Source organism: Cucumis sativus, chromosome 1 (genome assembly GCF_000004075.3).
Source record: "Cucumis sativus cultivar 9930 chromosome 1, Cucumber_9930_V3, whole genome shotgun sequence".
In the NCBI taxonomy this organism is placed as follows: Eukaryota; Viridiplantae; Streptophyta; class Magnoliopsida; order Cucurbitales; family Cucurbitaceae; genus Cucumis; species Cucumis sativus.
Window position 1 is genome coordinate 7,497,836 of NC_026655.2, and position 25,321 is coordinate 7,523,156.

General features: G+C 33.4%; 4 protein-coding genes and 1 long non-coding RNA gene across 7 annotated transcripts; 2 read left to right on the forward strand and 3 right to left on the reverse strand.

The window, feature by feature from the left end:
- The first annotated feature begins 1,334 nt into the window (after nucleotides 1-1,334).
- Nucleotides 1,335-3,708, forward strand: LOC101207266. Of its 2 annotated transcripts, none has more exons than XM_004146545.3 (4): nucleotides 1,335-1,494; nucleotides 1,654-1,763; nucleotides 2,342-2,541; nucleotides 3,078-3,708. In XM_004146545.3, the coding sequence occupies exons 2-4, from the start codon at nucleotides 1,677-1,679 to the stop codon at nucleotides 3,331-3,333; spliced, it is 543 nt and encodes a 180-aa protein (XP_004146593.1). In that variant the 5' UTR covers nucleotides 1,335-1,494; nucleotides 1,654-1,676; the 3' UTR covers nucleotides 3,334-3,708. The 2 variants fall into 2 exon arrangements, with proteins under 2 accessions (XP_004146593.1, XP_011653089.1); XM_011654787.2 differs by having other exon boundaries at nucleotides 1,354-1,506.
- A 1,560-nt stretch (nucleotides 3,709-5,268) lies between these two features.
- On the reverse strand, nucleotides 5,269-7,022 carry LOC101220697 (lactosylceramide 4-alpha-galactosyltransferase). Its single transcript, XM_031882161.1, has 2 exons — nucleotides 6,333-7,022; nucleotides 5,269-6,191 (listed from the first exon to the last, which is right to left on the reverse strand). Exons 1-2 carry the CDS (start codon nucleotides 6,739-6,741, stop codon nucleotides 5,500-5,502), a joined length of 1,101 nt encoding a protein of 366 aa, XP_031738021.1. The 5' UTR covers nucleotides 6,742-7,022; the 3' UTR covers nucleotides 5,269-5,499.
- A 3,110-nt stretch (nucleotides 7,023-10,132) lies between these two features.
- LOC101220926 (lysine histidine transporter 2) lies at nucleotides 10,133-13,508 on the reverse strand. Its single transcript, XM_004146598.3, has 6 exons — nucleotides 13,191-13,508; nucleotides 12,433-12,816; nucleotides 11,315-11,814; nucleotides 10,765-10,856; nucleotides 10,557-10,625; nucleotides 10,133-10,423 (listed from the first exon to the last, which is right to left on the reverse strand). The coding sequence occupies exons 1-6, from the start codon at nucleotides 13,388-13,390 to the stop codon at nucleotides 10,325-10,327; spliced, it is 1,344 nt and encodes a 447-aa protein (XP_004146646.1). The 5' UTR covers nucleotides 13,391-13,508; the 3' UTR covers nucleotides 10,133-10,324.
- A 1,021-nt stretch (nucleotides 13,509-14,529) lies between these two features.
- LOC116403964 lies at nucleotides 14,530-16,705 on the forward strand. The gene is made up of 2 exons (XR_004216840.1): nucleotides 14,530-14,702; nucleotides 15,867-16,705. It is a non-coding gene; the product is annotated as an uncharacterized LOC116403964 (long non-coding RNA).
- A 194-nt stretch (nucleotides 16,706-16,899) lies between these two features.
- LOC101206790 lies at nucleotides 16,900-25,150 on the reverse strand. Of its 2 annotated transcripts, none has more exons than XM_011654800.2 (13): nucleotides 24,349-25,150; nucleotides 23,164-23,263; nucleotides 22,716-23,052; nucleotides 21,888-22,000; nucleotides 20,947-21,042; nucleotides 20,731-20,824; nucleotides 20,516-20,626; nucleotides 19,789-20,396; nucleotides 19,201-19,466; nucleotides 18,263-18,410; nucleotides 17,730-17,827; nucleotides 17,559-17,640; nucleotides 16,900-17,379 (listed from the first exon to the last, which is right to left on the reverse strand). In XM_011654800.2, the coding sequence occupies exons 1-13, from the start codon at nucleotides 24,870-24,872 to the stop codon at nucleotides 17,296-17,298; spliced, it is 2,661 nt and encodes an 886-aa protein (XP_011653102.1). In that variant the 5' UTR covers nucleotides 24,873-25,150; the 3' UTR covers nucleotides 16,900-17,295. The 2 variants fall into 2 exon arrangements, with proteins under 2 accessions (XP_011653102.1, XP_031741808.1); XM_031885948.1 differs by having other exon boundaries at nucleotides 19,789-20,378; nucleotides 24,349-25,149.
- Between the last annotated feature and the right edge of the window lie 171 nt (nucleotides 25,151-25,321).

Consider the following 25,321-nt stretch of genomic DNA (forward strand, 5'->3'; position numbering starts at 1 on the left):
AATTTATATCAAATGGGTCCACAATATATATATATATTTATACACCAATTTCCAATCCCTTTAACCCATTTTAATTTTACTTTTTAAGTGTTAAATTTGTTGGATTGTGTGGTTGTTTATGATATATTATTGTTGAATAAGAATATGATAACTTGTTAGGAAAAAAATATGAATTTAAAATTGGTCTACGGACATCTCTCTTCGACTTAAGTTTGATTATTTCTATCGGTTAATTTGTGAGTTTTTAATACTTGTTTTAGAATTGTTATGATATTTGGTATTTTGTATTTGAGTTTAACGAGTTTTAGTTATTAATTATGTGTTATTGATAAACTTATAAATTAAAAAAAAACTATATAGTCCAACAATCCAATCCAACCCAACTCAATTTTAAAAGTTGAGTTGAGTTAGAGACTTTAATTATTTGTGTTTTTTGAGATGTCAACTCAACTTAACTCGAATTTTCAAGTTGGTCTAAAAGATTTCATCAACTCGACCCAAGTAAACCCATGTGAACCCCTAGTCATATATGTAAATATTGGTGTATCTAATAAACTCATCTTTGTTTTGGAGGTCAAAGCCAACTGGTTGCTCATTTTTAGAGATGTCAAAGTTGATAGGAAGAACTAATGTGTTGTTTGGCCCAATTGGGGACTGCATGCAGAGGATGAGGCCAATTCGTCCATTTCCTTTTGATGGATGCCAAAGAAGAAAAGGAGAAGACCGATTGGCCCACCCACCTTGACCTTAGAATTCAAGGGTTGAGATCAACCTTATTTCGTTCTTTGGAGCCTATTCATAGCAGACCCCTATACGATGTCATCCTTTTGCCCAATCTAATCCTCAAGAATTTTATTGAAACTCGAATCTTATTTATTCGCGAAAATAGGAAGAAAGCCCTATACTATTCTATTTGTTATGCATTTAATTTAATTAGTTAGTGTTAGTGCTGTTGGTTTTTGTAAGAGTTTTTAGTTAGGAAATAAGTGAGAAAAATCATATTGAGCTTCGGAAATGGATAGGTATTGAATGTGAAAGAGAAACGGAAACCGTTATAGAATTGGAAGTGAAATAACTTTGATTGTTCAATTACAATTAATTAAGGGTCAGATAAATGATAATCTCAATCGACGGCTCAGAATCAATTCCTTAACTCAAAAGCAAAACCCACACACTTTCTCCTGCACGTGCATTTCACGCTTTACCATTTGTCAACTCAATTGACTCTCTCTTGAAAGCGTGCCAGCCACGCGACCCAAACACAAAGCCTTAACTTTTCTTTTTGATTAAAAAGCCAAAAACAAAGAATCATAAATAAAATGATATAATAATAATAATGTGCTCAAACAAATGCTATTCACTTTCCTTTCTTCTACCCGCGCTAAAATAAAGCACAAGTTATTGCAGAGCTCACCGCCCTTTGATTTCATTTCATTTTCCCATTCCTTCTTCTTCTTATAACACTCCTCTACTAAAACCCATTTGCGCAGAGCTGTAAGTTTCGAAGTTGGTTTCCTTTCTTTCTTTCTTTTTTCTCTTTGAATTTTGATTTTTCTGTTTGTTCGACGATTTCAAAGTTTTTCTTGTTGTTTTCGTTCTTGGGTTTCTCGTTGTAATTACAGCAATTTTTTCTGTTTGTAACGTTTTCTTTAGGTTGGTTGCTGGATCTTTCAATCATGGGTATGCTGGTTTTGATTGTGGTGTTTGTCTTTGATCTCGTTGCTTTTGCACTTGCTGTTGCTGCAGAGCAGAGAAGAACTACTGTAAGTTTTGTGTATTTGTTGCAACTCTCTATTAATCATTTTTATTGTTTGATGAATGTTTTTTTCTGAGAAGAATTGTTATTGGGAATTTGAAAGGGTTTGTGATTTTCATACTGGTTGTATAGAAATAATGGCTTATTGATTTTTGGGTTTAGTTATATGTAGGTGGCTTTTGTATAGAAATGCTTTAGGTCACCAGTTTGTGACTGAATAGAAGAAATTTTGAACTCTGACGAACTCTACAAATCTTCAGACGTCCAAACCATGTTTAAAATGTCATCTACCGGAGACGTAGAGGGAATTTTTAGCGAACAAATTAGATTTTTTGTTTCTGCACCCTGTGGCCTGAAGTAGTTTTTAAGCCTTAGATATCTAATTTTTGTCTTCTTTTTTTGTGTTTCTAATTTGAACCATCAGTGAACAGCTTGGTACGTTAAGTTTCTAATCATGAGAGAACTCAAATATTATGATATTAGGGCTCGTGATTCTGATCCTAATGTTATTTGGATGTGAAGAAGGAAGTGTTAGGGCTCATAATGTGTGTATCTTATTCCTAAAAGCCGATTCTTCTTTGGCAGGCCTCAGTCGTTCAAACAGGCAATTCTAGATTCTGTGCCTATGATTCTGATATTGCAACTGGATTAGGTGTGGGTTCACTTTTGATCCTATTTGCTAGCCAAGTGATTTTAATGGTGGCAAGTCGATGTTTATGCTGTGGGAGAGGGTTGCGACCCGGCGGTTCAAGGGCTTGGGCAATTACTCTTTTCATCACTTCCTGGTACAGTTGATTGTTCAACCTTCAAATTTTACTAGTTTTGTTGTGATTGACTTTGAGTATGAGTTTACTCTGTTTTAGAATTTTACACCACCTTATTTATTCCTTCTTAAAGGATAAGGTTGATAGGTCTAAGCCTAGACCCCTATATGATATCTCATAAAGTGGGAAAAGAACCAACATAACACGCATTCGAGTATAACATGGCGTTTTAGACAAAGATCTCCGTTTATTTAGATCTCTTAGAGGCATTTGGGTCCCTACTGGCTCTTCAATGTGTTACATAAATGGCCAAATAATCATTATAACCTGATTTCAAATGCTTACTTTATGTTAATCATGACCATTTAACACGTTATAATGTATAGAGAAACATCAATGAAGCTAATTGATTACCTGTAGAATCTGAACTAGAGTTTGTTTCAACTGACACTTGGTTATGATATGAGACAGTCATTTGTGTGTTTTTCAGTTTCTGAAGATCAAAATTGTACTCTAAACTTATGTTTCTGGTGGGTTGTATTGCTTGAACATTTCAGGATATGTTTTGCCATTGCTGAGATCTGTCTCCTGGCTGCATCGGTGCGAAATGCCTATCATACCAAATATGTTAGTTCTATTATTGACGAGCAAATTTCATGCAAGATGTTGAGGAGGGGAGTCTTTGGGGCCGGGGCTGCTTTTATCGTCTTCACATGTGTAGCATCAGAGCTGTTCTATGTTAGCTTTTCCAAGGCTCATGTCGAGACTTCCTCCTTTGCCAAAGACAGTGGCATTAGAATGGCAAACCTATAGATGGTGAGGAGCTACTTTACCAGAATTGGGGGTTTACAGGATTTTGTCAAACATGTGTGGTTTGTTGATGTGAAAAATGAACTGGGAGTAATATTACATGTTGAATACAGATGTACAAATATGATTTGATAGTTGAGTGAAGATTTCATATTGTGGTTTGTGGTAAATGTTGTCTATGTCAATGACTATGTTCCTTTAGTACAACTAAGCTAAATCCATTTTCGGTTGTTACTATTGTCATGATCGACGTGGTGACCATCCATCTCACTACCTCATTTTGCATGACTGGATTGAACTCTTAATGGTGGAAACTTTTGAGATCATGAAAGTTTGCATCTGAAGTATAATACAACTTGACTACAGTTTGGGCTGTCATTTACGAATTTGATCCACCTATTTTGTGCTCAAATTGTTGCCTTCTTTTGGACTTTATGCTTTTGCTTGGGCTCAACAAATTTTCCACAAAACACAGGGAGATATCAATGGGAGAGTACAAAGTCCAAAAACAACGGTGATCACAATATTCCAGTGGCCTACTGGCTCTAAAATGTCTAATAGCTTTAAATTATGTAAATTGAACGATTGTTCATGTTTATTTCAGCCGTAATTCATTTTGGGTAAAAAGAAAAGTAGATCTACATATCTTTTATGATAGTAATAAAATGTTAGACTTAGTCAAATTCATAATCAACAAATAAAATCTCATTGCAGAGTGAATAATCCAATTGCATTTAGCTTATTGACCTTAAAAAGAAACAATAACAATGAAGGTTAGAAGAAAATGTTAGCAGAACAATTAAAGAAAGTAGCCTAACTAAATTACGTTTGTAAAATGCATAAATAGATTGATCCATCAAATGTCATTTCAATTACAGCTACAACATTTTTTATACTATATGTTCATCTTTACCCGACTGCAAGTCCACACACCAAACATAAATTATACAAACTTTGAGTTTCTATAGCATATTTCTCTATATGTGATTTGAACTTAAAGATACCCAAATTCAAACTTTTCAAACAAAAAAAAAAAACTCTTTAATAATTTTTGTCCATTAATTTCAAAGATCATTTGAATTTAATATATTTGGAAGTGTGTTTTACTACAATGGAATTAAATTAAAAGAAGTTTATATAAATACTTATTTTGCCTAGTTTTGTAGGTAACACATGTAGAATATGCATCTTTTAAGAAGACCAATCAACACCAAATTTATGTCTTATCTAATCAAATTAATTCAAACCAACTGTCCTAAAGTAGATAGTACACTCACTAGTTGCTTAGTACTTGAGTTATACTTATCTAGTTAATCTAACTCTTCAAACTACACTATCTTTTTATTATTCATTGACGAAATTAAAGGGGTATGTGTGACACTTTTAAGATTACTGTCTAATTTAGAAAATTGTGACTATACTAAAATTCGATGGTGATAGAATTTATTCAATAATATAATTTATCTTATAAACTTCAAAAGTTTAATTTAAATTTGTTATATTTACCAATTCTTTTTGTGTTTTGTTATATGATCTTATTGTTATTTGTGCAAGTGACCTAAACACATATGTTTGGTGGACATTTTGTTAGAAAGGGAACGTATTCTAAGATATCATAAAACAATTTTCTCATTAAATTATCCTTTTAATTGTACTACTTTTTTACTTCTTCTAGTACTTCTAAAAAGTGTCTTTAAGTTTAGTTCGTCTACTTTCAATAAAAAAATTTAGTCTCGTAATTATAAGAATGTCAATTTATACTCTTAAATTTTAGTTGTATCAATTTATATCATAAACCTTCACAAATGTATCAATTTACACCTTCATGTATTTGATCCATTCCAACCAAAACATGTTTTTGTCTGAGGATGAATACTAAAATATAAGATATTTTCTAATAAAATGGTTGTGGCCAATAAATTAGAACAAATTTGGCACTTTCGGAAATAAAGTTGGAAGATAATATTGTAATTAATAAGAACACAACCCATAGGCTTATAAGTTATAAATACACAACCATAGTAGTGGGTGGCCTCCATTGATTGGCCGATGAGAATTCGCTTTCAATTTTAATTCCACTTTCAGACTTATATTAAAATTTGTTGTATAATATCATAAACAAATTTCACACAATTGAACTTAAAAGCTTTTGAATTCTATAGTATACTTTCATAATTTCATATTTACTATAATATCAACGATGCTTCCCTTCTCAACTTGAAGCTTTCGACTATGGTTGTTCCACAAATGTAGAGCCAAACTTTTTGTTTGAATGTGTCTCAATTTTGCAATTATCCATTTCAGGTGAACTCCATCTTTTGGACCTTGAAAAAAAGTTTTGATTCTGTTCCAAACAACCGGGTAAAACGCCGATGGAGGAAGAATAGTCAAGTTAAACTCACTATTTTGATTCAATCTTGATATTACTCTCGATACTAAATAAGGTCCGTTGTGTCCCCATTTATTTCCGTCGAATGTTGTGGCAAATTCTTTGATAAATTGAAGTAGAAGTGGATGATTCTTGTCGAATATCATCACTGCGTTGTTCAATCTGCTCCAATTTCCTGTTTTCAAATCCATGGTTTGAGCCCCAATTGCGTTTCGAAGATTTGTGAAGTTCTGTAGGATTATCACGTCGGTGTCGATGTAAATGCCTCCGAATTTATATAACAGAGTTAATCGGAGTAAATTTGAGAGATTTTGACCCAAAGAAATTTCACCAGCTTTTACAATTCCTTGTTGGAGTTGATTGAACCATAGCTCTGCTTCCGTGTTTTTGAAAATGACATCGAAATCCGGCGATATTGCCAGCAAGGAGAATCCCATTTCCGAAAATGGGCTAAGAATTTGCTTTCCTTTTGCTGAATCGAGGGAATTTGAGACGATAATCAAACAGGGATTTTCATTTTCATGAACTTTGAATATACTCTGTATAGCCCATAACTCTCTATCACTAAACGAATCCAACGACGAAATCCAAGTCATGAAGAATCTAAGCTTACAGGAATTCGCTGCGAAAAACTCTTCAATCCTCGCTGAAAAGTCGCTTTCTTTCAATTCCGACCGGAGACTTCGCAGGCGGCGCTTATGCTTCCCGACTCTCTTTGCGGGCCGGGATTTGAGGTGGGGATGATGAAAAACAGAGGTATTTGATTTTAAGACCGGTGGTGGATGGTTTTCATGAATGGAAAACAGAAGATGGGTTGAAGTGGAATCGGCAGTGGGTCGTTTTTGGGGCGAGAAAGGAGCGGGATGAGGAATTGTCTTCTCCGGTGAGGGTGGGGAAATAGAGAAAACATGAAGGCCGTTGTAAGCCAAGAGGAAGAGAAGGAGAAGAGAAAGAAAAGAAGTGGGAAGGGATGAGAGAAAATGGAAAGTAAATTCCTTGAGAGGGTTGAAATTACCAATCATTGGAAATGGAGGAAGAAGAAGATGAAGAAAGAAGAAAGAAGAAGAAAAGTTCAGAGATTTGGTTTGAAGAAAGTGAAAGGCACTGACAAATGGAAGAGGAGAAATGGGAGTGAGTGAGTGAGTGTTTGAGTGTTTAGAAACACAAGAAAGTTGGAGAGTATTTGTTAATGGTGAAATAAATAAGAAATACAAATGGGAGAGTTATTTTATAAAAAAAGGAAAAGGAGAATTGGTTGGGGAATGTGCATGTGCTTGTGAGGAAACCAAAAAGAAAGTTGTGAAAAGGAAGGGATAGAATTGTTGGTGTGGAGTGGGCAGGCTTTTTTAGCCTTTGCATTTTGTTTCTTTTTCCTACCTTGGAGTATTTGATGTTGCTATCTGAATTCTTGGACCATCACACTTGGGTTGCTTTTTTATTTGGGAGCATGGCATTGGCCACATTTCAATTCACTTTATTTTAAATCTACCTTAACTCTCCACCAATATTCATTTCAACTTCAACTCCATACTAACCCAATCAACTTTGACGACATGGACCTATCTCTACTGATTCCCTCTAACATCTAATCTAACTTTGCATTTTCAATAGACCAACTTCTACTTGGTGTTAATGATGGGGATATATTCCTTCTGAGGTTTAATTTTGAGTGTAAATATGTAATTAAAAGTGAATGTTACATCTAGAATGAATCCTTTTGTTGACTTATGTCTTTGCATAAGCTCATTCAACCAAAGAAATCTACCAAGTAATTATTTGTATATTTTTCTTTTGTAATTCCAATATTTTATTTGTAAATAACTTAACCAAATTACTAATTGCATTGTATGTAACTATAAACTTTGGTAATTCTGTTGTTATTTTTCAAATGTTTTTTTTATAGAAATATTATTTTGCAGTTGATTGATTATAATTACTTAGTTTATTCAATAAATATTTAGTAAGTTTATATTTATAAAATATATGTTACTTGTGTTTCAATTATATAATATGATGATTTCAATTTTATATTTGTAGTTGTTGATATTTTGTATGAGTTGTTTGAAGTTGTGACGTTGCATGAGTTATGTCAGAGTTGGGGAGCTTTTATAATTGTTGGTATTTTGTACGAATTGTTTGAAGTTGGTTTATATGTGGATAGAGTATTTTGTCATTTATGTATTTGTGCATAGAATACGAACTATGTGTCTTGAGTTATTTCTCGTTATAGATATAAGTTTCATATTAAAATTAAAACTTGTTTGAGGATTTTTTTATTTTTTAAAATCAGTATAATTGATCGATAAAAAATGCCAACCGTAAAAAATTGTCAATATATGAATAATGGTTAATGGGACATACATGGAATGAGAAAGGTTTGTTGATGGACTTTGTCATATACTTGATGGGCATCCCTTTCTTGGTGGCTTATTAATAAGATTTCAAAATTTTTATTTATCCATTTGCCCTTCACATTAAGTTTAAATAACATATTTTCCAAAAGAGAAATTTTCAAAAATAGCAAATTTGATAATATTTACAACATATAACAAAATTTCAAATTCTGTCGATAATAAAAATTGATACATTGATATGCTTTTATTAGTGATGTTGATAGACATAATAAAAGTGTATCAGTTTCTGTCATCGATATAATCTAAAATTTGGCTACATATGGTCAATATTTTAATTTATTCTCCTATTATAAAAAATACTCCTTTAAAAATTATATATAATTTATTGTCATAAATATTTTATTACAAATTTATTATTTATATTAAAACTTACATATTTAGTCCATTAATTAATTACCATAACTACTTTTATATAATTTAAAGATTTAAATTTATTGGATATCCTCGTATGGGATTAAGATTTGTATTTATTAAATATCCTGTGTAAATATGGTATGTGATTAAGATTTATTAATAATCATATGTAAATATACATATATGGTATGCGATTAATTTTATTATGGTAATATTATAATCAAAATTTCTCCTTAATTATTTTTCTTTTGGTAATTTTATTTAAAAATTCTTTCCTTCATCCGGTCTCTCTTTCACTTTCTGATCTTTCCTCATCCATTCTTTCTTATTCTATTATCTCTTTCAAAAAGTTTCTGTGAGTGTATATTTATTTTATAGTATTAATTATGTGTATGAAATTGTAAAATATAGTATGATGGATGAAGTATATATGTCACATAATTTTATAAACTTTTACTGTATCAGAAATTGATTTTGGTTTAAATAGATCATTATATACCTATATTTACAATTAGTCAAGTATATATACCACGTCATTTTATTTCATTTTGCATTGTTTTTCATATATATCACGTAATTTAATAATTTTTTATATATACTTATTACATTTCATCAAATTTGCATTGATTTTGGAAGTTAATTCTTACCATAGCTGAAACTGTTTTTTTATTTAAATAGATCATTATATTTCATTATATATTTAACATAATATTAGATAACAATGTATGTGTGCATATTTTACATTGTATTTTAATTTTGTAACAAAGGGAAAAAAGCAAGTTGAGAGAAAAGAGTAAATTGAGAGAAAACTTCAAATAGATCACAAAGGAGCTGAATGATATACATCATATATATAATATATCATATATATTATGTCTATCAAACTTGTAGATATACGTTCTAATATTTAAAATATATGCGGGTATTATTTAAAACATACATATGCACTTATAAAAAAACTTGAAGAAGCTTAACAAAATAAAAAAGAATGGACGGAGAGAGAGAAAACTGAGACAGAAATGAAGATATATCTACTATATAAGTATATTGGAAGAAATTTTGACTAAAATTATTGGAAGAAAAATAATTTGGGAGAAATTTTGATTAGAATCGTGCCCTAATTAATTATTAATCATATTCCATATTTACATTAGAATACCTAAGAAATGAACATCTTGAAATTAAAGGAAAATAAATATATTAAATAACTAATAGACTAAATAAGTAAGTTTTAATATAAATAATAAATGTGAAATAAAATATTTGTGACATATATATATTTTCGAAATAATAAGGATCTTCACTTTCCGTATTTTCTTTCTTTTCCTAAAAAATTATGGCAAATATTGTGTCCAACATCTAAATAGAAATTTCTTCAATTTAGGCTATTATAGTTAAAAGCTTTAAAAATAATAATAAATAAATAGTTTTTATATGTCATATTTTGACCTGATTTTCTTAATGGGTTTGTCTACTTGATAAGAAGATGATGTCATTAAGAGGACATTTGCAATAAAAAAGGTCAATTGTGTAGCAGGCATGATATGATTTTAGGTATAGTTTCACTAAAAATGCATCTTAGAGGTAGTTGTCCTCTTTTATACTACTAATCATTCTTTTTTATCTAGCCAAAGTTGAACATTAATTTCAATTTTAATACAACTTTGATGATCCAGTAGGAGCAAGCACGGTCAATAACAACCAAAAGGAAGTGAAAGAAAAGAAAAGGAAATTAATGGAGAGAAATTGCCTAAAAAGCATTTACAGCTCTCTGTTTGATTGCACTTGATGATCAAGCCCAAGAGCTAGAGGTTTTAAGTAGAGATATATACGATGATCAAGAGAAAAAATTGAATGTCTTCGCTTGAAGAATGATATTCCTTAATGCTCCAATAGGGGCCAGCACCATCAATAACACTCCAATAATTATGCATATCTGAAATTGGAATTTTGCAAAATTATTAATTGATTTCTGATATGTACGTACGTACATATCTGTATATTTTTAATCAAGTTATATAGTATAAAGTTAATTAAAATGAAAGGGGGATTTTGTTATAAGCTCTTACCCAATTAATAAACCAAGAAAGGCTGTAACGTTTTGGCTTTTTGATGGCAAGCCACATAATGCAAGGCAGCTGCAAAAACGAAAACACACACACACATAGATCGAATACAAGGGATTGTATGTATTAGCAATGGCATTTAAAAGGAAGTTAAATATACATTCATATGTCTATGTATAAATAAAGAATATAAAAGATTTAGTAAGCTTACATAGTAAGTTGTGGGAGCAAATGCAAAGCCTCCAAAGAAACTTAGAAGTCCGCCGAAGAAGGGAAACGTCATAGCAACCAACATAGTGAGGGCTGCAATAACAATTAATAAAGTAATTTTCATTGTAAAAAACATAGGGAATAATGAATCATACAGTATTAAGAACATTCGACTCAGATTGATCATCCTATTTATGAAATGTTCGAATCTTGGGACAAAGTACATGTTCTTATTTTAAAATCTTGATCTTTGTCTAATCAAATCATTAGAGTTGAAATTATATTGATTCGAGGGTTTTAGTAATTGAAAAAATTAGGGTTCTCTTCCTGCTAGGACTTTTATTTCCCATTGTTAGGAATTTCCTATCAATACATATGAAAACATTAATTTTTGAGACAACCACCTACTTCTAAACATCACTAGGATCATTGTAAAAAAAAAATTGTTGTTCAAGGACAAAGTACTTAGGTGCATCTTAGGCTTCAATCCACTAAATTATTACTTAAATAGGGTGTATTAATTTAAGAAAGAAGAGATGAATGGTACGTACCAACGTAAGTAGTTCGTGTGACGAAACGAAGGCAACGAGAGGGCTGAAACTTCATTTGCTTAACCAAGAAAGACTCCAACATATCAAAAACAGGCATAGCGAAGATTTGGTAGCTACCAATAACATGAATGACAACGAACAAGTTGGCAGCAATGATAAGCCAAACAGGTCTGTTGAGGGATATAAGAATATTGTCTTGAACAGAATCTCCAAAGACCAAGTAGCCGACGAAAGCAACGGGGAAGTAACAGAGCGCGACCACCAAATAAGCGACAACGACGCCCTTCCACATTGGCTTCTTAGACGGGCAGTCCGGTGTGGAAGGGATAGTGGCTTGAATCTCAAGCACCACATTGTGGCCTGCATATGCAAAGGCCACATCCCCTAAGCCTGATAAGAAGTTGAAGACGTTGCCTGCTGTGGTTGTGGCTCTGTGCCCGTAGCTAACGTCTGGAACTACACCCTTGTGTGCTGATGCCGCCCATGCTATTGTTGAATAACTGCAATTGTATAAATTCATAACATTATGCATTTGTATTTACATACTTCTTTAATTAATAAGTTTAAATACTACTTTGGTAAGTATACTTTAAGTTTCTGTTTAGTTGGATGGTTCATTTTAATTTTTATATCATTACTTTTGGTTGATTTTGGTTGATTTAATTTTCAAAATGTTTAGGTTCAGAAATATAAGGATTAAAATGAAATTATAATCAAAACAGTCTTTAAAATTTCCTAAGTTAAAAAGCAATCCTAAGCCTTAAATTGTTTAGGCATTTTTTTTTAGAGATGTGACAAAAAAAAAATATAAAGATGCATGTAATATTCCACCCATCCTTCACCAACACTATCCCTAGTCAAAATTGGAAATAATAATGATAATAATAATAACAAATACTTTTTAAAAAAATGTTCATAGGTTTATATGGCAAACTATATGATTAGACGATGGACTTCAAGAAAATATGTACACACGTACACTGAAGGGGTGCAGTTCAAACTACACTTAATTATCTCATCACATTACTTATGAACTGATCAATTCGAGATCCATTCTGAGTATTTTTATTTTTGTTTTAAAATAATGAATCAGAAATTCAAGAAGGGTATTAAAGTACCTCAAGGACATGACAGCAGCAGCAAGAGAGACAAGAGTGATGGAGTCGAAGCTAGGGAGATGGGAAAGAAAGAAGTGAACAGAAGCAAAGATCATGATGAAGTAAGTGGTCTTGATGGGCTTGCAGTCAGGGCAAGCCAAGTCATGGATCTTCTTCAAAGAGTTGCCACCAGTAATCATGTACACAATGTTCACACCAACTTCCACCATTAGCTGTTGTGGCACCACCACCCATAGACCCATCTTCTCCCCGAAAGCGCGCTGCCCTAACTCATGGTACCTGTCGAATCTCTTCCCTGGTACCTCCTCGTGCATCTCCACCATTTGCCATAGTGTGTACAACGTTATTATCCATGATAATATTATCACCGCCACTCCCGGTCCCCTGTGTGACAAACACACAATAGATTAATTTAGTGAATATAAACATTTCTGTTTCGAAGTAATTTATGATTAGAGAATTAGATATATTGAACGACGTAAGATTACATCACAAAATCAATTAGTATAGTATCAAATTTATCTAGCAAGAGATATCGTCATACCCCTGAAAGAAAAAAAAAATTAAACCCTTAATAACTCGAGCGCCCGATTGTAATATTTAGGGCTCAAATTTCATCATTATGGGTATAAGTGCTTTTTACCGTTTACCCTAAAAAAAAGTAAGAAAATCATTCCACGTAGGTATAATATAGTGGTAATGCACACATATAAGTGCAGTCGAAGAATTAAGGGGGGAAAAAAGGCGGCTGGAGGTACCAGCCGAGCTGCGACATGGCGTAAGGGAGACCAAGAACTCCGGCGCCGACCATGGCAGTGACATTGTGAAAAGCAGAGTACCACCAATTTCCGTTTCTGGATTGGGTGATCGGAAGCCAGTCGTTCAAATCAACTTTCTTGACCTGATCCGTCGTGGGTTTGATCTGCTGTTGATCTTCTCCATTGTGGTTGATCTCCATTATTGTTCTAATTCCTTTCTCTATATGTCTTTGTTTATAAGAATTTGAGTATTTGTTGAGTTCAGGATAATTCTGTTCGTGGAAAGATGGAGGAGTTGAAAGTGAAAGGCTATTTGTAAAAGCGCTTTAACTGAACCTCCTCTCTATTAGGAATACATTTTCTGCTTTTCTTATTTATTAATTAGTAATATTCTAACTAAATTATTATTTTAATTTAAAGAGTTTCTTTTACTTTTCTTTTTTATTAAATCTTTTACTTTTGTATCCAATGAAAATTTATATGCGTCAACTTTTCATTTTTTAAAATAAATAATTAGAAAAATATGTCATTTCATTTTTAATACAGAAAATAAAAATAAATTTGAGAGAATTTCTTAATTAATATTTAAATATAAACTTTAATTTTATATTTAATGAAACTCTATACTTTCTTTTCCTTTAATACAAATTAGAAGTGGGGGATTACATACCACACTATAACCCTTACCATAAACTTGGTATAAACTTAACTTAGTAGTTCTCATGGGCAATGTTTAAACTACTATGCTTCGTTATATTTAAGAAATATTCTAAGTGATATAAAAAAGTTAAATATTAGATACTGGTTATACCTCAATTGGAAACACTACTTTACAAATTACACTTAATTATTAGAATGAAATTTTCCATCAAAATAATTAAGTTTTAATTTTTTATTACTTAACAACTTAGTTTTTCAAGTTTATAAATATATTTGTTAGCTAATCCGCGTACAAAATGAGAGAGTGGTTTAGTAATTTGTCATTCAAAGTTTTAGATAATAAATTTAAGATAATCTAACACAATTATGTAAAAAGTGATACACAAGAGTTGTTCGAAGAGTTAAAATGTAATTGTGATGATTGAAATAAAGGAGGGTTGAAAATAAAGTTAGGAAAAAGATGGTTGGATTAAAAATTTAAGTTGTTAGTGTAATCTATGTTACAAATGGGATCCAATGTATTCAAATTCGAATATAAGTTTTTTATTAGCTTACAATATTATCGGCCATCAAACACGCCCTTGGCTTTAACAAATTCTTTGTTAGTGCTTTACCACTTACCTTGACCACAACTCCAAGAATCAAATAGAGAAGTAAATGAATATATGTGGATATTATACATCAAATTCATTACCATCACAAGGAAGCTTCAATTCAATTGAGCTTACTTGTTTTTCTCTCTTTTTTCCGGCGAGGGTCACTGGGATCGTGTCTTTTGATGTCCACTTCTTGCCTCCTAATTCGATACGGCACCGGGATCTTCCTGAGGGTTTTTACATTCTCCGGTGGAAGGTATGGTCCGTCAGCTTTTCTTCTTTTTAAGAAACAATCCAAATCATAAATCACAAATTTGGCTCTAATCTACACTCTTTGATCTTGTGGAACCTATTTAGATCGATAATAGTCGGCGGATAGGTGTAGAAACTCATCTATATTGCACAGAAAAAAAGCCAAGGGCCTAGGGGTCGGGTGGGACTCGTTCGTGGTGCACAACGGTTGCGCCAAAAACGGTCAAAAAATGGTCAAGGCTTTAGCCTACGAAAAATCGGCTGATTTTTAACCATGTGAAAAAAGTTCCGAAAATTCACAGATAACTACTAGGCGGCCTCACTTTGAGTAATATTAAAGTTTTTTTCCACAAAAACCGCTCGGAGATGTCCAGACTCAGTTTTTATTTTCGTCCCAATACTTTTCTTCTAATGGTTTAGTTGTGTTTCTTTGATCTTGTGAAACCTATTTAGACCGATGATAGTCGGTGGATAAGTGTGGAAACTCATCTATATTGCACGCTGTATGACACAGAAAAAAAGCCCGCTTTTAAGGTAGTGTTTGTTTGATTACTTAAGGGGTGTTTTGGTGGTTGTGTGTTGCTTTGAGTCTGCAGGGAGTCTAGAGTTAATTTCTACGTCCATGTTGAGATGCTGAGTTATAAAATGAAATTTTTCTATGGATGAAATTTGTGCACACTCAAGATCTTTATTTAGTAGATATAGAATTTCAACTTGTTTAATACTATCGTTTAATAACCATTTCAATGTTTTTTATTTTATAAATTTACGTTTTTTCTCCCCTTAATTTTTTATTAGTGGAAATCCTTGAATTTCTATTGAAGTTCGTAAAAACTTAATTTTCAAAATTTATCTGGTAGAAAATTAATGACAAAACATAAAAACTTACATTTATAAGTTTAATTTTCAAGAACAAGAACTAAAGATTAAAGGTTTGATTTATAGAATGGATTAGAAAAATAAAGTAAAACAATCATAAAATTTCTAAAATAAAAACTAAAATTGGATTATTAGATGTGGTTCTAAAAGTTCAGTCTTTTCTTTTCTTGTTTTCAAATGACACATTTGAAATTAATTAATGCCTTAGAAACAAAAACGTTATCTAGATCAAATTCATGATTTTAAAAGGATTAATTTTTTTTTTTTCTTGTTTCAAATGATTTTCCAGGAAAATGGAAGAGCAGAGGCAGACTTTGGGAGATATAATGTGAATACTGTTCTGAGTAGAATATACACTCTCTTCTCTAGAAGTGGAATACCCATTGCTAAGAAACATCAAGAGATTATGAACATGGTTGATGAATAAACACCCCTCGACTGCCATGGCTGACCGATGAAGATCTCACCATCTAATGCAACTTTATATGAGCATTCTGGGTTTGAATCTGCCTTGCAAGTTCCTTACAGGTATGAAGTTTTCCTGATTCACCATTAAAGATGAAATTTGATTCAATTTTAGGAGAAAGCATGAGCAGTTGGGCTTAAGCAATCAAAGGTTGAAGTTCCAGTTTTGTTGATGATGGGTGGAAAAGATTATCTAATGAAATTTCCAGGGATTGAAGACTAAGTCAAGACTGAGAAATTGAGGGAATTCATGGCTGATTTGGAGGTTGTAGATTTGGCTGATGGAACTCATTTCATGCAAGAGCAACTCTCACAACAACTCAATCTCCTTTATCACATTTCTTACTAAACATAATAGTTGATTAACACAGCATAATAATGGTTCAAGTTCCCTTCCAATGGATTCAACTATCAACTGAACCACTTAAATTGGTTGATCCATCATTTTCTTTTAAATAAATCAACAGTGTAATACTACTAACAATTGGATTTCTTTTAGAATAGGTGATTAAATCTTCCAACCCCTAAAAACAATTATCGCAGTGACATTAAAGCTAAACTCATGTTGAGTGAGGCAATGGGGTGACCTTGGCATATTTATTAAGAATATTGTCTTTTTCTTTTTCACTCTTGAACTGAATACAGAAACAGAAAAAAAAAAAATTACTTCTTTATGGACGCAAAAAACAAAATTTTGAAAGATGAAATGAAAAGAAACCGAAGCCCAACGAACATTGATTAATGCAGTTTCGAAGATGGGAAATTTGGTGAATGAAATGTCAAAATTGTAGACTGTTGTTGAAGAAAGAGTTATAAATTAAATTAGAGATTGAAAAACAAAAATAATACATTGATACTGACGAACGAAGAAATGAGTTGTAAATTACAAACTCGAAAATGAATAATGATTTCATTCCACTATAGTTTTTCGTATACAAGCATCTTATCATAAGCTACAATGGTGGTGTTGAAGGAAAAAGAAGATAAAATGGGAGAAGGAAGAAGAAAGGCTACAAAAAACAAAAACTCAAAATGGGTAGAAAAAGAACTCTGAAAATTTATGAAAAAAAGCCCCACCAACTGATGGGGGAGACAGAAGAGAACAATGGTCAATCAGACAACAACATTAGCGATAAGCCCTATGGCTTCTTCTGTATGTTGAAGCTTCTCTATTTCTATGGTATCAATTAAGGAAGGATAAGCAATCCAACTAATGAAGGTGAAGAATTTACAGGATTTTCAAGCTTTAATTCTCAGGAACTTCTACATGATTCAATCACTTCAGTTACGGCTTTATGCGTCTCCGGAGAAATCATGTTCAACGTCAAATGAAATGCCTGGACAAGAAGATAAAATAAATAATAGATTGAACAGATCGCCATTATAAACTGGATGAACATCCAATCAGATAATCATCCCAAGAAAAATCAATACATTTTTGAGAGATATTTCAAGTTTTCATATATCAATTTCGAGTCATGGTCATTAGGAATGAAAAGTCAAGATGAATACATACCACAAATCGCTCCAAAACTGGAACAAGAATTGCTAGGCTGTGATCTGGTAGACAATCAACAATGGCATCGCGTATGCGCTGGCTGTGAAAACAAAGAACGAAAACCCCTTGAACAAACCCACAAGAAAGCTTAATTCGGTTATAATATTTAGGAAGAGAAGAGCACTAAACCTTTCAGTTGAAAGAAATGCTAGAAGTAGCGCTGAATAAGCTTCAACAATCATTTTTTCAGCTTCCTTTTCACCTTCCAGAAGAGCTACCTCCTCATTCTGCTCAATGCCACAAATGTATAGTTTGGTATGATACCATATCTAAACTCCAAAACTATAACCTTAAAGTGTATCCTTTAATGTCTAGGTCACTGCAATACTTACCCTCAATAAGTCCATCAAGTTCGATTTTCAGGTGGCAAGTTGGGTAAGTACAGATTTTATAAATACATATAAAATCATTTTGAAGAATTTTATTTCCCTTCTTTTTTGAATAGCAAGTATAACTTGGTGAAGAGAAGAAAATTCAAAGAGGCAACAAGTGAAGTGAAATATATATTCAAATAATCTACCCGTGAGTAAGAAACAGTTTGGTTATTCCAGCTCAATATAAGAACAGCAGTCTAATCCAACAAACGTCTCGAGTTAGGTTAAAGTTTTCAGCTTTGACAAGTTAACAAACAAAAAGAGAAGTGCTCGAATTGTACTACTAACCCATGGCGCAGACTCCCCTTCTCCAACTCCGTCACTTGCTCCTTGGTTGGCCAAAAAGATGGAACATAACAATGGAATTACGTTGCTATGAACCTTTTCTGATCCATGCACGCTAGGTGTCAAAACACTAGCGGAAGCAAGCCGAGATCTGCAATGAATATAGCATTTGGTTAAATACGGTTTAAAACTACAATTTTAATTTGTCATCTATTCGAATAGCCATTAGATTTTTAATTTTTGAAAATTGCATTGGTTTCTCACAACTTCACAATAGTCTGCATCTAAGGCAAGATTTGAATTTTTAGCCAAATTCAAAAACAAAAATTTAGTTTCTGAAAACTACCTTTTTTTTCTTTTAGTTTATAGCAACGACTTGAATTTTGGAAAACACTCCTAAAAAAATATATTAAACAAAATGAAGATAACCATGGGGATAGAAGTATTCTTTATAAACTTAATTTTGAAAAACCAAATAGTTGCATATGATATTTCAAGTAAATGTCCCTAAAAAGAATTTTGAAAAGGATTTCGGATATAATTTGTTGATAAAAATAAAATAAACACCATAAGTATTTCCAATTTTGTATGGCATTCTAGCACACATAAAGATCCGTAGACCACCATACGACCTCAGAAACATATATAGATCAGCGTTAAACTACCAAATGCATTAGCAAGCAATTAAATTCTTTTCTGTTTTGCTGATGCCTAAATGCAGGAACAATCAAGCAATTCAATAGCAATTCAATACAAGTGCTTATAGTGAGAGGAACCACAGTTGCCCTAGTTACATAGTAATAGTAATGTAGGATAAATTTAAACATAAGACAAACGAAGTTAGAGAAAATGGAAAAGTGATTGCGAACCCAATGAGTTTTTCTGAAAACCTTATGTATCAAAACAGCAAACTGCTGCATTAAAACTGAAGTAACACCTACCTGTTATGACCATCCTTCTCCACCAAGTTTACAAGCAGGCCCAAAATTGCAACAAGAAAATCAAGCTCTTGATCAGTTAGATGCTTTTCGTTCTGTAACTCAAATTCGAGACTCAATGTATGCACTTTTAATCCATTTAAGGTGGATGAAGTGGAGCAGAATGAAGGAAAATGGTTGGCAATCAGTGAACACATAGTTTCTAGTCCTCCACACAAAGCAATTTGTTGACAGCCAACAGGATTATCATTGGTCAAGTTCATCAGAACCTGAAAACAGATGATAGAGTGTGACAGGAAAAATTAACACAAAATAACTACAAAACATCATCCAAATCCTGGGAGTAGAAAAACTGTCTATTTAAAATTAAGCGAATTGTACTCAAAGGACAAATCATAGCCCATATGTGTTGTCAATATAAATTGGCTTAGCAGGAAGTAATCAATACAACCAAATAAATTATATTATCGGGATCCAAACAGAAGGTATTCAACTCAATTAACTGCCCTGAACATTAACCTTCAAAAACTAAATGAGAACAAATGCATAAGAATACTGAAAAAAAATAAAATGCAAATAATATTAGTAAACCTTGATAGAAGTAAGAAGGCAGTCAGCAACTAGACCAAATCCCTCCTCCTCATTAAAGGATGTCAAGCTTGAAGTTTCGTTGATGGGATGGCTTTCTTCACCGAGTGATTCTTTCTCGCTTGTTATCACCTTAGAATTACATCCATTCTCAAGGTCTCTAAATTTGACCATCCCTTTCTTGGCTCGAGGTTTCTTCTCTTTCTGCGAAAGTACCTCCCACTTAGAGGGTTCAAAATCCCCTTCGTCAAAAGCAAAAGGATCTTGTTCCTCTGAAAAGCTAAGCTCACAACCAAAAGGATCAGGAAGATTAATTTTCCCTACAGCTTGGTTATTCAATGTAGTCGTTCCATTATCAGTACTTCTTGATGTCACACTGGATGAACCAGATGTGGAGCATCTCTGTCTCATCTTGAAGAAACTGGTATTTGCCAACGACGTGCTTGTAGTTCCAGATGTTGTTAGAGAATTGTCTAACCGAGCTGTGGCATTCCTCATGTTCTGGGATATAATGGAGCTCTTGTCAGACAAGGTACTCTTGGTGTTGCACCCTGTCTTTGAATTGCAGCTTGGTAGAGTTACCTTTCTGTTTGCTGCAAATGTAAGAGAAACTACATGTAAAAGACAATGATGGAATATGAGATGCTGTGTCTAGAAAAAAAATCTTTAACATATAAAATACTGTACTGTAAGATATAAAAGCAGCATGTGCAAGTTGGAAAAATATTACCTTCACCATCTGCCTCTGCAAACTCTTTGGAAGTGTTGCAAGACCCATCAAGAAGATGAGCTGACTTCTCATTATTTAAACCGGCAGCAGAATTTTTGCGTAAATAGAGACCTACTCAAAAAAATGGCGTCAATCAACATAACATGAATATGAAAAATAACATAGTGGATGAGATTAAAAAAAAAAAATTGTAAAAAAAAGGTGCTATTAAGTACCCGAAAGAATCTTGATGACACGTAGCATGATTGCCGTGAAAGATTGTGTTGTTCCTTGACCATCCAAGTTTCTTTTAATTCCAACCAAATGACTCTGAATATTTTAAATTAGGGGAAAAAATTAAAAGTAATCCTAAGAATTTTGTTTGTTAAATTTGAAGTCAAGGTAGAGGTGGGGGAAGAGGAGTGAGAAAGAGAGACCACTTTTCTGCATACCTGGTTTTCTTTACTAAGGAATGTGGCATTTTCCATTATCTTTAGGCACTTCAAAAGTAGCATCAGGCTCTGCAGAAAGTTCTCATATCTTGTATCCTGTGTAGACAGTGAAATATGTTTTTACACAATCCTGAAATAAAATGTGTCCAAAAGCCAATCTTCCTCATATGCCACAAATATATTATTTAAAAGAATATTCGAGCATATGAAAGAGAGACAAAGTCATCATACACCAAGAAATGTAGCTATTAATCATGTTTTAAATTGAAACAAAATAAAAACAGTTTTATATCATCTGGTCGCATACTAGCACGTCTCTTTAAACTATGGGCCCAAAAAAAGTGATATGGCCACAAACAATTCTCCTTTTTTTTTTTCTATTCTTTGCAGGAAAGCAGAAGAAAATTAAAGGCTTCCGTAGGTTCATAGGCTAAATTTGGAGCACAATTATGCAATCAATGATTTAAATGTTCCTTGATATTTGCAAAACAACAAAGAAAAATCTAATTCAATTACTGGGGCAATAGATACAGAAAGAAAGGAGAAAAAAATTGCAGATCGCTGTCATTCATAAACTCGGAACTAAATTTTCTAAATGAAGCAAACTGATAATGACCCCCCCTTTCCCCATAACATATAGTGTTTTCTCTCTAACCAAATACACCATAAAACAGCAAAATAAATCAACCTAGTGTCAATAATTTCCCATTTGTTCATTTTTATTTTTTTTTTTACTCTTTTAAGCAAGAACCACAACAAACAAGAAAAAAAAAGGAAATTTAATGGGCCAAGTATAAAAGTTACCCCCACTCACCCTCACGAAAACAAAAGAAAAAGGAGAGAGAGAACATGGATACTCCCCAAATCTCCCTCTCCACGTTGCTACTGCAGATCTATACAAAAACAATAATGAGATCCCAAAAAAACATACAGGCTCACACCTCCAAATTGGAATGGCAATCCTTGGCAACCTCAAAGACAGCATCAAGTCCTCCTAGCTCTCGCAATTTTTCCTTGAAGTCACCTCCAGTTTTCCTTATAGCACCAGATGTTTCTGAGAGGATTGTGGGAGATTCACAAGAATAAGCAATACAGAAGGATACTGAGTTGGCATGGTTCAGACATATGAACATGCAGCTAACAAATGAAGTAGACAAGCTAAAAAGAAAGATAGTATGCTTGTCAAGCAAGAATGTACACGGACTATTTAAACCATCTTCAGTAACTTCACATTGCAAGAAAAAATAACATTAAAGTTATAGATTTGAATCCCTAACTCTTTTGGAAAAATGTAAATTTTAGCTATCCAAAAAAAGCAAGCTGATTGAATAAAATTAGTTGTTAGGTCCATACAGAAACTACGTGCATATTCTTTAATAAGCCAATCCCCTTGTCTCAACAAAAGAGAATAGACATGATGTTACTTGACAAAAATAGTGGGGATAACAAGATTTCTTAATAACAAAATGTTCAAAGTCAAACATCCAAAATAACCTCTTCAAATATTGGCAGGAGGGAATGCAAAAAGTATCTAAAGACTAAAAAACTGTTGAGCATATATCCCCACTCAAGCCCATTGGTCAGGACTTGGGAGACTTCACATGCCCAGATGTGGAGGTTTCATTCATTGAGGTTAATGAGTTCTTCACTTAACATCAACAAGGCTTGAAATTCCATGGATATGGGATCAATGATCATTACATTAAAAGTGATGAAAAATGCATTAATTTTTATCGCGAGATAGATATGGGAATCAACATCAGAATTACCTTCAAGAGAAATGGTAGTCAAGCAAGCTTTCTCTATAGTCAGTAAGGCAATCCATTTTGGACACAATTCTGGTCTATCAGTCACGCCAATGCCTATGCTTCTTGATTTTATTTCCTTGCAACTTACAAGAATTTCTTCAACTTTTGAAAAAATTGCAGAAGAACTGGAATCCAATCTTTTTGTACTTGGAAGGATATCGGAATCCGTTCGAAGAACTAAAAGCTTATGGCCAATTCTCGGTCCTTTCACTTCAGCAGCCATAGAGAGGATTGGTTTCAACAATTTAATTAAAAAACTAACACAATTTGGTGATTCGAGAAGGTGATCGTCTTGACCCTGAGATTATGAAATGTATATTTCTGAGAGCCTTATCATCGTCATAAAGCACGACTGTGCTTGAGCGTGTTTAATACAAAAGAAGTGAGCATTATAAGGTAGATCACTTACATCACTTGTCAAAATGTAAAAAAGAGTTGCAGCAGCTAGATTGCTGGCTGAGTCATCAAAGCTAAAACCTAAAACAGCGTCAATTATAGTCCTTGCCATCCTAAAAGAATATATTTGAGTTCAGATACAAATTTGCAACATTTAGCATTAAAAATTGCAGGAACATAAATGATAAAATAAGGAAACCAATGCATTCTAAGCGGCAATCAGAAAAGCGACATGGGATGCATAGTACTCAAGTTGCCTACAGGCCCCAAAATGGAGAGTGAGAGTCTTTACTGTCAAAAGAATATAAAATCCAACTTTAAATTCAGTTTGCATGCACACAATGTTCAAAAAACTATCATGATCTGAGTTAAGGCATCATTACGTCCTCGTGTTTTAATATCCTCAAAAAGCATCCTCCCACCCACGCAACAAAAGAGGAGAGCGAGATTGAGATTTGGAGGTTGATGACGGTATTTTTTTTTTTTTTTTTTTTTTTTTTGGGTCGTGGAACCAATGACTCATATGTTGTTTTTTACAATTTTATATGCTCCTATTTACAATACATTTTTTACTGCTACTAATTGGAGTTCTTGTTTGAGTCATTTCTGTTTCCTTCTCTTATATACATATCCATTGGAACTTTAAGAGAAATGTCTGTTCCCTTTCCCAATCTATGTATTTGCGAGCATGCTACAACGGACAAATATGAAAAAAGGCACTGAATATTTAGTTTATAAATTCAACATTTTGAGTTGTATGAAGAACCAGATGCAAGATTTTGGTAGATTTCGAGCAGATGTCATGCCCAACGTCGTCAAGAAAGTCAAAATGGACTACAACGGTCCTAAGCAGATGTTAACCCGCAGCTTAAGATACAACTCCAGTAAAATTCAACTTTAAGGACACATTAACCTTTTCAATTATCATTGATAAAGTCACAGTTTTAACTACAGACTTTTATAATTCTCCTTAAATCAAAAGAATTCATGTCTCATAAGAGACTAGTATTTTTTTTTTCCTCTTTGGGAGGGATAAGAAACAAGAAGAACTTCCAATAAAATTATGGGAGGAAGAAAACCTTGCATGACTCAAACATTACAAAACAAATGAAGAACTTAGAATAATTTGCAGCCTTCCAGTCTTGTATCTTCAACTATAACTATGAGTAACCAAAAAGACAATCAAATTTTTACATACCCATGAGTCCGTAGAAGCCGCCGTTGCTGAGCAGTACTGCAAATAGATAACAACGATATCAAACTAGCCCTTCTGATCCGAACTTGCTGACCGTTCCTCAGTCCATCCAAAGCAAAATTCACCTCATCTACATGCTCCATCATCTCCCCAAACTCCTGAGCTTCCATCAAAGTCGATGTAGAGGAAATCGCGGGCTGAGAACACCTAAGCACCTCTAGTTCCCTTTTCTCAATCTTGCTTTTCTTGGATTTCTTGTGACCCCCGTTAAGCGAATCGTCAAAAGAGGACCTTATAGGGTTTGCTGAAAACGAAGCCTGAGAAGAATTGGTACCGTAGGGCTCAGAATCGAAGGTGGACCATCTAGTTGAGGAGTCCTGTGAAGAGAAAGCGACGCCAAATAGCGGGTCCTGAGAACTTTCCTGAGAAAGAGAATCAGCGAAAGAATCGTGAATGGCGTCGGCAGAGGAGTCGGAGAAAGTCCTCGAGAGACCACGATTCCGGCGGCCGTACGTCCGGACGATCATCGCTGGATCCCAGACGACAATTGGGCGAGCTGCTTAAGCTTATCTTGGAGCTGTGGAGCGTAACATTGGAGGAAGAAAAGGTATGAGCTTTGGGGGAAAGAGAAGATTTGAAATCGGGGGGAAATTGTCGGAGGGAGAAACAAATCCGGGGGAGTTTGGTGGAAGTGAGAACAATCGAAGACTTGGTGTCTCGATAAAATCCTTTTATTAAGTGTGATTAAAGCCAATTTCTTTGGTTGAAGCCGAACCCCTTCGCCCTTCGCCCTTCTCAGGGTTTTCATTTTTTATGGAAATACAAAGATGTTTTCTTCTCCCGATTGGCGTGATGCGAATAAGGCTAATATCGTCATTTTCTCTCTTGGTTTTGTATGTTTCTTTTTAAATTCATCTAAACTAATTCAGAGTATTCATTACATTGGTCTATAAACTTTTTAGATCTCCATCGTCTT

What these genes read in the sequence shown, in the direction of transcription:
- LOC101206790 (XM_011654800.2), bottom strand. Translation starts at nt 24,872, where the DNA reads ATGATCGTCCGGACGTACGGCCGCCGGAATCGTGGTCTCTCGAGGACT. An exon ending in CGGCTTCTACGGACTCATGG is followed by an intron (nt 23,264 to 24,348) that starts GTATGTAAAAAT and finishes ATATTCTTTTAG; the next exon opens with GATGGCAAGGACTATAATTG. An exon ending in TGTCATCAAGATTCTTTCGG is followed by an intron (nt 20,627 to 20,730) that starts GTACTTAATAGC and finishes TTTTTTGAGTAG; the next exon opens with GTCTCTATTTACGCAAAAAT.
- LOC101220697 (XM_031882161.1), bottom strand. Translation starts at nt 6,741, where the DNA reads ATGATTGGTAATTTCAACCCTCTCAAGGAATTTACTTTCCATTTTCTC. An exon ending in GTTTTTCGCAGCGAATTCCT is followed by an intron (nt 6,192 to 6,332) that starts GTAAGCTTAGAT and finishes CCCTCGATTCAG; the next exon opens with CAAAAGGAAAGCAAATTCTT.
- LOC101220926 (XM_004146598.3), bottom strand. Translation starts at nt 13,390, where the DNA reads ATGGAGATCAACCACAATGGAGAAGATCAACAGCAGATCAAACCCACG. An exon ending in TTGCTCCCACAACTTACTAT is followed by an intron (nt 10,626 to 10,764) that starts GTAAGCTTACTA and finishes TCGTTTTTGCAG; the next exon opens with CTGCCTTGCATTATGTGGCT. An exon ending in TTTCTTGGTTTATTAATTGG is followed by an intron (nt 10,424 to 10,556) that starts GTAAGAGCTTAT and finishes TTCCAATTTCAG; the next exon opens with ATATGCATAATTATTGGAGT.
- LOC101207266 (XM_004146545.3), top strand. Translation starts at nt 1,677, where the DNA reads ATGGGTATGCTGGTTTTGATTGTGGTGTTTGTCTTTGATCTCGTTGCT. An exon ending in CAGAGCAGAGAAGAACTACT is followed by an intron (nt 1,764 to 2,341) that starts GTAAGTTTTGTG and finishes CTTCTTTGGCAG; the next exon opens with GCCTCAGTCGTTCAAACAGG. An exon ending in ACTCTTTTCATCACTTCCTG is followed by an intron (nt 2,542 to 3,077) that starts GTACAGTTGATT and finishes TGAACATTTCAG; the next exon opens with GATATGTTTTGCCATTGCTG.